Source organism: Belonocnema kinseyi, chromosome 10 (assembly GCF_010883055.1).
Source record: "Belonocnema kinseyi isolate 2016_QV_RU_SX_M_011 chromosome 10, B_treatae_v1, whole genome shotgun sequence".
NCBI classification, from domain to species: Eukaryota; Metazoa; Arthropoda; class Insecta; order Hymenoptera; family Cynipidae; genus Belonocnema; species Belonocnema kinseyi.
Window position 1 is genome coordinate 103,911,285 of NC_046666.1, and position 12,133 is coordinate 103,923,417.

The 12,133-nt window shown below is 35.8% G+C and overlaps 1 protein-coding gene across 3 annotated transcripts in view; it reads left to right on the forward strand.

Annotated features, from left to right (window-relative positions):
• The first annotated feature begins 377 nt into the window (after positions 1-377).
• LOC117181348 (U3 small nucleolar RNA-associated protein 14 homolog A) overlaps positions 378-12,133 on the forward strand; it is an 81,237-nt gene continuing 69,481 nt past the window's right edge. For all 3 annotated transcript variants that reach the window (XM_033373917.1, XM_033373919.1, XM_033373918.1), the window contains exon 1: positions 378-600. In XM_033373917.1, coding sequence (XP_033229808.1) covers positions 497-600 — 104 coding nt within the window. In that variant the 5' untranslated portion in view covers positions 378-496. The remainder of the gene's footprint in view (positions 601-12,133) is intronic.

A 12,133-nucleotide genomic window follows, 5' to 3' on the forward strand; every position in this document is an offset into this window, starting at 1 on the left:
ATTATATGAATTCCCAGAAAAATACTAAAAAAACATCAAAAACTTATAAATAATGATTTTCAATCATTTTTCCAAGAAATTTCTTATTAAATTAAATGTTTTGTAACGTGTAAGTTGGGCTTTGTAATTCAATGAAAATAAACTGTTATTTACATAATATTCGTTTTATAATTTTTTGTTGCCTGTAATCAAAACTTACACAATCAGTATATATTCTTGTGCATATTTTTATAATTATTTACTTAAATTACAACAATTGTTTTTTAAGGTCATTTTGAATCGCGCGACAAGTGCAGCCTACCAGCGCGCAGTCATAACGCAAGCGCAGTAGCACGGGGTGTTAATATTGGCCTCATTGCTGCTGGGATGTGATCATAGACATGTTCATGGATGCGATAGATCAAGCTTAACTTGTATTTATTTTTAATACAATGTATAATACATGTTGGTCCAGTATTTGAATTTGCCTCTGTGAACATTTTCGATAAAATTGATAATGACGATGAAGATTTTGAGCAGTGAAGATGGAAGTGATCAGGAAGTATCGGAAGGTCATTCAAAACTCATCGAGGTAGTCAGGGAACTTGACAAAGGCCAAAGGTATTGTTTTATTTATAGGTTATGTTAAAACACGTGTTTTCTACAGTTTCTGCAATCACATTTGTCTTTATATTCATTTCTTCTATTGTTCTCGCAAGTTTTAAAATATTTTTGAACCATATGAAAAAACCAGAAACTTATGTTCCAAATACATTTTCTTAATTTTTAAGCGTCTTTTACCAATAATTCTTAACAAAATCTTAATTCTGGCTTTAGTAAACAAATTAATTCAATTTTAAATTTATAGAATCATATGACGGGTTTTTCAGAATCTTGTGAAAAATTATGCATTTAATTTACAGAATTTTCAAAAACATGATACTATTTTTTACAATAAGACTGGAAAAGTTTAATTGAAGAAAACTTATTCTGAGAAAAGCTTTGCATAAAAAAAACGCTTTACACAAAAGCTATCGTTATTAACCAATTTTTCACTCCCAATGATTCTATCCCTCTACACTTGTGTAGTTTATGACACAGGGTAAACAAATTCCGTAGAGCGTTGAAAGTCGCCTTCAATTACCTTTCGTTGTATATGAACTCTGATATGAAATCTTGATGCTCCAGGGTCAAAGAATGGACAGTTCTTTGTTCCTATCGCGTCAAAGCAGTGGCGTATAACCAGAGGGCGGGCTAGGGGACTCAACCCCCCCCCCCCTTACCCGAAACTACGTGTTTGTATTATTCAGTTCCCTTTTCCCCCACTCTTTGCCTTAACATAAATCTGAAGCCCCCTCCGAAAAAGAACGAAGCCCCACCCAAAAAAATCCTGGCTGCGTTAAAGCTCATGTTAAATGCCATTTGGAAGAATCGCAGTAGAAACTGCGGAACTATTTGGTGCCACGCTCATGTGTAATTCCTATAATTCTGCCGTTTTGTAGTTTATGATCCCTTGTAAAAAGTTGTTATGCCCGAGGGTACAAAATTGGCGAGTTTTTGTCCTTACAGAGTCAAAAATCGCCTTTAATTATCTTTCGTTGTATATGACTTCCGGATAAGAAGGCTTGATCCCTCAGGGTAAAAAAATGTTGAAGTTTTCGTCCTTACCGCTAAAAGATTATGTTATATGCCCTTTGGAGAATCACCACAGAAACTGCGAAACTTTTCATCACCCTACGCTGGTGTATTATGTAAAGGAAGCTGCTTCCCTCTAGATCTTACATGAGTTTAGTGAGATGTTCTATTGATTTCTAGCAAATAAGAAAGTATTCATACGAATTGAATTTGTTTAAGGCTCACCATGTATGGTCTTCTGATACAGTGTCCAAAGTTTCAGTCAGATATTTTATTTACAAAAAAAGTTCTTAAGTTCAAAGCAAATTCAGTAAACAGAAAAAGTAAGGTCAGTAATTTAGGTATTTGAGTTGGTCACATGTCCTTAAGTTTAACAATTTCATTAGATATTAACAAATAATTTTTTTTTTAAATTTAGCATCTGAGTAAAAATAAAACTTTTTGTTTCTTGCCATTTTCTCGTAAGATATTGAAGGATTGCCGTACAGAACTAGATAACCAACATCTTTCCGAAAATGGGCTTTTTGCAACAAATATTCTTGAAAAATATAAAACATATTTTGTTGAAAGGCTTTGTTCGAAATCTCATTTTTAATATAGTAAAATAAAAATATTGGTGATTCAAAGTGAGATAGCAGACTCTGTACTTGTCCCCCGTCTTGTTATTTTTTTATTCCCTAACCTCCTAACTAACGTTTTTCAAAACAATAAAATAATAAACCGTAAAAACTCTTAGATGACAGTGCGATACCGTCACACAAATCTTTATTTTCCCGAAATGGAATAATTTTTTTGGATGAAACCTTTTTTCTCTTATTTATCTTCTTTATATCGGAGGAGCAAGTTTTTATTATTATTTTTTTAAATTGAAAAATAGATTTTTTATTCTCTATCCAAAGACGATTTTCAAAACCCATGAAATTTAAACATCTAAATTCTTGAATGATTGACTTGCAATTCATTACATTTTTCTAATCATTCCTCTTCTTTCAATTCAGGAACTCAACATCTCAACAGTAGGCTTTATTTTTTGTTTAAACTGAAAATCGCGCTTTTAATCGCTATCTGCAACCGAGCCTGTTCCAGCAGTAGGTTCCTCTCACTTTGAGATTGTAAAGTTCTGCATGCTGTTTTTCGAAACTTGATATTTTATTTTAATCATAAATGTTTGTTCCTAATGAAATACTTCAGCCCGCCAAATCCAGAATATGTTGATCTTTTTTTATAGAAATAAATCCAATGAAATCCTTTGTTAGAGTGAATTAAAAAATCTTGGTTTAATTCATCTGGTTCTGGACCAACGTTTGAGGTTGGAAATGCATAAAAATGAGTTTCCGCTAAGTTCAAGCGATTGTGAACACACCTAACCACGCAACATAGAGACCTATTATTTTGGGGGGTCAATTTCAGTTATAGTTAATGATTGTTTTAAATCTCGTGGCACTCGCGTATATCAAACAATGTTAAAGACGCTTCTCGGCACACCGAAGATCTTTCGAGTTTCGTCACTGCGAGCGTTGCGTTCAATAACTTGCGTGGCCTCGTCTACCTGCACACATAGTCAATAGTTCTAATTCACTTTGTTACAGACAGTTTATTGCACTTGTTTTGTTCATAGCAGATGGTTGCAATTATCATCTAGTCCTTCTTGAAATTCAGTCGTCTCTTCATTTTTTGATTTTAAAATACATAATACTAAAGGTAAGGCTATCGCCGGATCTATTCTGAGTTCTTGTTAATAATTTTGACTTTTTTAGAACATTTTAGATCCACTTGATTTATTCTGCCACTTGTTCCTCGTTTGCAGTTTATATATTATTACTCGTTTTAAAATTTATATATTATAATTTTGGTCTATTGAAACTAAGTCAAATTCCGTTTTATCTCATTTCCTTTCACTTCTTGGATTCACGAAATGGATTTAGCCATTTGTTTATTGGTCTGCCGTTCATAAATAGATTGTTATGTTTTATTTGTAATAGGAAATTTCGTACAGGCTATACGTGAAATTGCTTTTAGAAGACGTGTGGAGATTGGATAGGCCACAATTTATTTTCGACGATCTCAGTAGATTTTGCATCAATTGAGGTGACGGATGCAACCACTCGACAAGCACTCGAAACCGCGCAGAAGTATTGTCCACTCGGGAAAATCTATCGATAAAAAAAGTGACCTAAACGTAAATACAATATACCTTTGTATTCACCTTGGCACGGCTGACAAATGCTTCTTATCAAACTTTTTCATTTGATAATTATTACTCAAGATAAACAATAAAAATAAAATGAACAAAATTTAAAAATACGCTTTTATTTAACTGACAATCTATAAAATTAAAAATTTTAAATATATTGAAAATTCCTGAACATTGCGCAATAATAATTGGTCTCTTTCAACCGTACGCAAATGACTGACTGTCGATCGTTACCACATGAGTCTGTAGCCATCCTTCTCGAGCATGTTTTGACTACGTCCCTTCCTCGTCGCCAAGCTTATCGCTGCGCGTACGGAGACGTGCTGCCATCATTAAATACCATTCTCTTTCGTTCCACAACAGAAGAGAACAGGTGACGCTGGCGATAGCTTGTCGATAGAAAGATATAAATGACACAGTCAATATTTATATTTAACAATAGACTAATTATTCTGTTGATGTTGCCTCAATAGTATTATTGTATAATTTTCCAAGTATGTCATTTTAAATAAAGCACATCCACGGCATGCGAACTACTCTGAACTGATACATGGTGCCACCTAGCGACCAGCTGTGAACTACCGTTTGAAATCTGTGATTTATTGAAGTGAGAAATTTTATATAAAAACAATTTTATTTGGATATTACAGTAGCGTAAAATGAAAATTTCACGTAAAATAAATATTCGTGCAAAAGTGCAAATTTCAAATCATTAAATAAGTAGGCAAAAAAATGAAGTGAAAATTTTTATCATCCCGCCACAACCGACACCAAGGCGGAGTTAAATAGAAGAATATAAAAACTTAAACAATTTTCTGATTAAAAATCGATGTTTTGTAAAATACAACTCGCGATTTTTCGCCGTTTGCTGATAAAAATGCTTGAAATTTGTATGGTGTATTATCAACATATACGCGATAACTAAAAGCAACCTAATCACCTAATTTATGCAAGGGGAAAGAACTTACGGTTTAAAAAGTTAAAAATTAGCAGAAGTATGAAGCACCTCGTAAACAATAAGAAATAGATAAAAAAAGGTGGTTCGAAGGGATATCTCGAGTCGGAAATTCCTGTGAAAAGTGGAATTTGATATAATCCTTTTTTTACCAATTCTTCCAGTGGCGCTGCTGGTTTGAATAAAAGCTGGGCGCACTGTGGAATATTTTATAAAAAGGGCTGAGTAGTAAAATCCATAGTTGGATAGCAAATGAGTCCTAAATAGTCCCTTATTAATGCTGGGAAGAGAATTAAATAATTTATATTTTGTACCTTTGACCTTCGTGGCCTTTTTTTAAAAATATTATTTAGTTTACAAAATTTTTAATATCAATAAAATCATTTTTATATAAAATAATTTAAATCGAGACTTGGCGCAATAAAGTGCCGATACTGAACCAAGCATTTCTGGAGGATCGGCAAGTTTAAACAGCTAATATAGGCTGCCAATACTGTCTCAATACTGGGCCGATTAAAATGACGATATTGGCCCAATACCGTTAGCCGACCTTTGGATGTAAAAATTGGATTAACATTGGGCCATATTTTCAGCTTCGGTAATTCGCACTTTGGAAGTAGTAAAATCCATAGTTGGATAGAAAGTGAGCCCTAAATAGTCCCTTATTTATGCTAAAAAGAGAATTAACAAATGTATATTTTGTCCCTTTGTTCTTCGTGGCCCTTTTTTATTTTTGAAGGTAGGGCAGTGGTTCGATGGGATATCTCGAGCCGGAAATTCCTGTGAAAAGTGGAATTTGAGATAATCATTTTTTGACCGATTCCTCGAATGCTGCTGCTGGTTTGAAGTAAAGCTGGAGCACTTTGGTATATTTGATTAAAATGGCTAAGTAGTAAAATCCATAGTTGGATAGAAAGTAAGCCCTAAATAGTCCCTTATTAATCCTAAGAAGAGAAATCAAAAATTCATATTTTGTCCCTTTGTTCTTCGCGGCCCCTTTTGTAATTTTGAAGGTAGGGCAGTGGTTCGAAGGGATATCTCGAGCCGGAAATGAGCCGGGAATTCCTGTGAAACAAGGAATTTGATATAATCACTTTTTGACAGATTCCTCGAGTGGTGCTGCTGGTTTGAAGAAAAGCTGGGAGCACTCTGGAATATTTTATAAAAAGGACTTAGTAGTAAAATCCATACTTGGATAGAAAGTGAGCCCTTAATAGTCCCTTATTAATGCCGGGAAGAGAATTAAAAAATGTATGTTTTGTACCTTTGCCGTTCGTGGCTCTTTTTAAATTTTGAAGGTAGGACAGTGGTTCGAAGGGATATCTCGAGCAGGAAATGAGCCGGAAATTCCTGTGAAACAAGGAATTTGGTATAATCATTTTTTGACCGATTCCTCGAATGGTGCTGCTGGTTTGAAGAAAAGCTGGGGAGCACTCTGGAATATTTTATAAAAAGTGTTAAGTAGTAAAATCGATAGTTGGATAGAAAGTGAGCCCTAAATATTCCCTTATTAATGCTGGGAAGAGAATTCAAAAATTTATATTTTGCACCCTTGCCGTTCACGGCCCTTTTTTAATTTTCAAGGTAGGGGAGTAGCTCGAAGGGATATCTCGAGCCGGAAATTCCTGTGAAAAGTGGAATTTAATATATCCATTTTTTGACCGATTCCTTGAATGGTGCTTCTGGCTTAAAGAAAAGCTTGCAGCACCGTTGCATATTTTCTACAAAGGGCTAAAAAGTAAAATCCATAGAAAAAAACGTTTGTTTTTTAAACAAAGTGTGTTGCTAATAGTCATCGTTTATATATTGAGAATACACGATACAAAGTATAAGATTTTTGATCAACAAATGACCGAATAATCGCGAGTTGTGTTTTACAAAAAATCGATTTTTAACCGGAAAATTGTCCAAGTTTTTATTGTTTATCTTGAGTAATAATTATCGAATAAAAAGGTTTAATAAGAAAAATAACCCCGTAATAAATGCATTGAAAATGGCTCCCCGTGAAATTGGCTCCAACTTTGCCATTTGGCACATCTTTTCATGCTGAACAAAATATGTTAATGCAAAAACTTAACACTATGCGCCGTTTTGACGCTACAAAGCATCAAAGGTTGATAGTAAAGCGTTAAGTACACACACCAAGAATAAAGAAGATATACATAATGCATGTGACTAAATATATGTACATGAGTTTGAAAAGTGAGGGGGGGGGGAGTGCATGCCTGAGTGACTGAGTAATTGAGTGACCGAGTGATTGAGTGATTGAGTGGCTGAGTAACAGAGAGGAAGAGAGAGAAAATGAGTGAGTCATGTAAATAGTGAAAATAATGAAGTGAGTGAGGGTGAGTGTGTGAGTGAGTGGCTGAGTAAAAGAGAGGAAGAGAGAGCAAGTGAGTCATGTAAATAGTGAAAATAATGAAGTCAGTGAGGGTGGGGTAGTGAGTGAGTGAGTGAGTGAGCGAGGCAGACTAAGCATTATCTAATATGCAACTATTATTAGTACACAATCTAGATTTATTGTTCAAGGCAGCAGATCACTTGAACGACAAAATAACCTACACGGCAGTAATACCAACAAAAAACTTGATTGTGCTATGCAATGGAGTACTAGATGCATATTTGACTAATTTAAGTAGTTGGCCCTACTACCTGTTTTTTTCAGTGAACGATGATTAAAGGCAGTTTTATAAGCTGTTCTACGTTAGGTGCATAACATTTTATCTGTCCTCGATTCGCCATCGTTTATTACTTATTCAATGCATAATAGATAGAACTGTTTATCTTCAAATCTTAAATACAGAAGACGACCAATTTCATGTAACACTTCAGGCTACAAAGCGAGATGTACAGTAGTGTTCATGTGTGCCTTGCTATGAGGTTGGCTGCTTATATATTTTTAAGTGTAAAATTGAAATCACAGCTTGCTTTATCAAATTATACATACATGAACACTACTGTATGATGCATGAATACGCCATTGCGTTTTTTAAACAGATGAGTGGTATAGAGATTTGTATGTAGATGTTTTACCAACGACATTTAGTATTCATTCAGTAACCTAATGTGTTATGTGTAACCTAAAGCTTCCTTTGTAAGTAAATACTTATCTCTATTTTGTATTTTGTATAAATAACAAACTATAGAGTATCGACGACAGATCGCCTGCTATGTATGCAACGTAGGATATAATACTCAGCGAATGCAATGAATAAATGGCATGAAGATGAAAATGAACGGCAACTTGCAATTACACGAAGGGATGCTTTCAATTACCCACCTCTTGACTTGAATAATGATTCCAGATTATGTATTAATTGTAACAGATGCATATCAGATGAAATTCCTGCTGTAGAAGTTGATCCAAATACGATGCGTTTAGATGTATTAACGCAAACGGCAAGTGCATCTTGCTTCGTATGCAATGCTAGACAAAATGTCGAAAGGTTGTCTATAGAGTGTAGGGTAGACATTTTTCTTTTTCGTAACATTTATGTTCCGGATAATGTTAGAAGTTGTGCACATCACTTGGACGAAAGGGGATGCTTCCCCTTGGAAGGCATGCGGCGAATAATCAAAATCATTTTGAAAATGAGAGTTCTTTCACTGACGAAGAATTCAAATGTATTTCCCCAATTAGCAAAGAACAATTCTCGCTTTTTCTTACGTACTCTGATCCTGTACTTCAAGAGGGAGGTCACAGATACATATAGAGAAAAGACTTATTGACTTTTTTATGTAGAGCCGCCGTCAACTTGTTTATATCAAAAGTGAGAAAATCTTTGCACCATAGGTTTGTTCCTCAGAATGTCGGATTCCAAGCAGTACGCCGCAGACACCAAAACATCGACACTTGATAAAACCTACTATGATTGTTGCTCCAGACGGATTTATATTGTCCGTATTGGGACCATACTTTTCGGATTTTCACAACAATGATGCAGTGATTTTGGAAAGAGAGTACGAGAGGGTGGTTAATGCTATGAGGGGGTGGTTTCGAAATGGAGAAATTTTCTTGATTGACCGAGGATATAGGGATGCCGTGCCATGGCTAGAGCACTTTGGAATCACTTTCTGGATGCCGGCATTGATCCATAATGGACAACAGCAATTATCCACTGAAGATTCTAATATGTTTCGGATGGTCGCGAAGAATCGATGGTTCGTTGAGGCTAGGAATGGACATTTTCGCTCCATATTCAAATTCTTTGAAAGGACAATTACTGTGCCTCATCTACATCACCTTCACGAATTTTATTCCATCGCTGCCACAATCATTAATAGATTCCACCCACCAATATTTACGGAAGGCGCAAGAGTTGAACGCGCATGAGACGCGCTCAGTGGGCTCGACTTCAACAAAATGTGGCTCCTGCTTTTCCTATTCTTGATTTACGAGATCTTACCATTGGTATTTATCAGATAAATCTTGCTCCTTCATACATGCAAGATAAACTAGATAGAGATGATGGAGAAGAAACTGAAGTTGATATGAACATGAACGTCCGTGGGCTGACAAGATTGAAAGAGTATTCTCGATTTCGCCGTGGAACGACACATCCAGTCTTCATTTCATACCGTGTACACGATGAAGAAGAAATAGAAGAGGACAATGTAATCAGTGGTCACTACTGCACGTGTGCACATGTCGCCTGCATCCTATGGTACTTAGGGTACGCTCGAGATCAACTAAACGTGAGTGCCTGGAAAGCAGGTTACTGAACATTATTAATGACGCAAATGAGCGGCACAATTAAGAGACTATTAAACGGTGAGTTCGCATTCTTTGGATCTCTTTCCACAAAGACGTAAAAATATATTCACTCTTTTCTACTCATATAATAACTCCCTCACCTAATTGCTCAATCACACACTAACCTTATCGATCATTCACTCATTTATTTAATCACAAAATCACTCCTTCAAACACTCACCGATTTACCCTCGTCCTCACTCACTTCATCATTTTCACTATTTACAGGACACACTCATTTGCTCTCTCTTCCTCTTTGTTACTCAGCCACTCAATCACTCGGCGGCTCGATTACTCAGTCACTCAGACTTATTCCCTCCCTCTCACTTTTCAAACTCATGTACATATAAGTACACTGAAAAAATTTGGGGCAAGCAGCTGTCTTCTTATTGGCAACGTAGCGCCACCACGACGGTTGGTGCAGCGGCCAGACAACATTTAAGTAGGCTACAGTAGCAAACGTGCGAGCAGATCCTTTCCCTTGTGTTGGGAACGCAGGAGTCCCGCAAAAGAGAATGAAATTGACCCACGAGTATAAACTATAACTGTATAACTCCGCGCGAAATTCGAAGTGGGGATTCCGTGCTCCCGCCTAAAGGAAGCGTTACTCTACCAACATTGTTGGGACTACAGCTGTTCCAATGTGGGAACACAGCGTGCCTAATATGAGAGAGGATGTGTACCGAGTTGCAGACGAGCAGTGCGCGACGCATTTAGTGTTCCTGCTCTACGACGTGGGCGAGCAGCTCGCCCAAAAAATTTTCAGTGTAGTCATATGTATTATGTATACCATTCTTATACTTAGTATGTGTACTTAACCCTTAAAGGTCCCACGGGGTCGTTAGTGCCCTGACACTTTATATTGAAATTTACGAAGTTCGATCTTCTTCAGTTTTTAATTTTTTTTCAATGTCTTAAAATTAAAAAATCATTTAACAAGTAAAGTTATCTTATAACAAGACACTTAAGGGAATGCCCAACAAAATTTCACGCCAAAATATTAAAAAGCTTCTACGCAATAAAAAATTACGGGTGGGGTCATCAACGACCCAACGAGGACCTCAACGTTATACCAAAGTAAGGGGACCTTTAAGGGTTAAACGGCTTGCTATCAACCTTTGATGCTCTGTAGCGTTTAAACGGCGCATATGATTAAGTTTTGGCATTAACATATTCTGTTCAGTATGAAAAGATGTGCCAAATGGCAAAGTTTGAGCCAATTTCACGGAGAACCATTTTCAATTTATTTAGTACGGGGTTCTTTGTCGGCTGTGTCAAGGTGGATACGAAAGTATATGTTACTATATGTTTCGGCCACTTCTTTTTTCATCGATAAATTTTCCCGGGTGGACAATACTTCTAAGCTGTTTCTAGCGCTTGTCGAGTTTTTGCATCCGTTACCTCAATTGAATCGCTAGAGATCAAAAGAGGATACGCCCGAAACTCAATCGTTTTATTTGGCCTCTGGGTCGTATTTTTTCAGGCTAAATTTTAATTTTTCCGTAACATCTCAATAGTAAATTTCAATGCACATATTTTTAGTCCTACAAATAAATAAAATGAATTTCTTAGCTTTCGAAATAATTAAGACAATTTTACTTCTTTCTCCAATCGCAAAATACAAATTTTTGGCGTTCAACTCGCCATAAGATCGGCAATAATAAGAATTTTGTAATTAAAATTTCATAAAATATGCACCATCATATAACGAAACTAACAGTATTTATAAAATTTTAAATTAGATGTGGAAAGTTTCAAACGCTTCGGGAGTCAACGGTCACCTTACGTTGATATTGCAGAACGAGCTAGGACGCGTACGGGGCAGCTCGGCGATCTTAAATCAATTGTGACTTTAAAACTATAAAACACAATTACCTTCTATTTTCCAAAAAACTGCCTTGAATCCTAAGAAGAATTTAGGTGAACGTTAATTTTAATTTTCTAAAAACCCGTTCGACTCCCGAAACGTATGAAACTTTGATTATCTAATTTACGCCAAGTGAAGAATAAAAATCGTTACTCATTTTTAGTGACAATTAATTGAAATTCTATGAATGCCGTTAGTTTCTTTATATGGATGTGCATATTTTTTGAAATATTTATTCCAAAATTCCTATTATTGCAGAACTTATGGCGTGTTGAACACCAAAAACTCGTATTTTGCGATTGGAGAAAGATGTAACATTTTCTTGATTATTTCTAAAACTAAGAAAGTCATCAAATTTATTTATAGGACTAAAAATATGCGCAATGAAATATCCTATTGAGATATGTTATTAAAAAATTAAAATTTGACCTGAAAAAAGATGTTCAGGGGTCATCAAAAACGACGGCGTTGCGGGCGTATCCCCTTTTGACCGCCAGCGGTTCAATTGTAATCTATCTATTCGAGATGAAGTAGCTGTAGTCTAGCATAGTCCTCATGTTTTATGATTGAACGCATTACTAGGCAGTCTGATAAGTACCTCAAAATTCTAAGAGATGGCATTAGTATTCACTAATGTGAACCTTTTTGGTCGAGCTTGATCCTTCAAATGACGCTTGTCAAAACTTCAGCCATTTATGTTTACGCATTTACAAGTTACAGCACTGAGAAGCGACTAACCTCCGAGTTTTT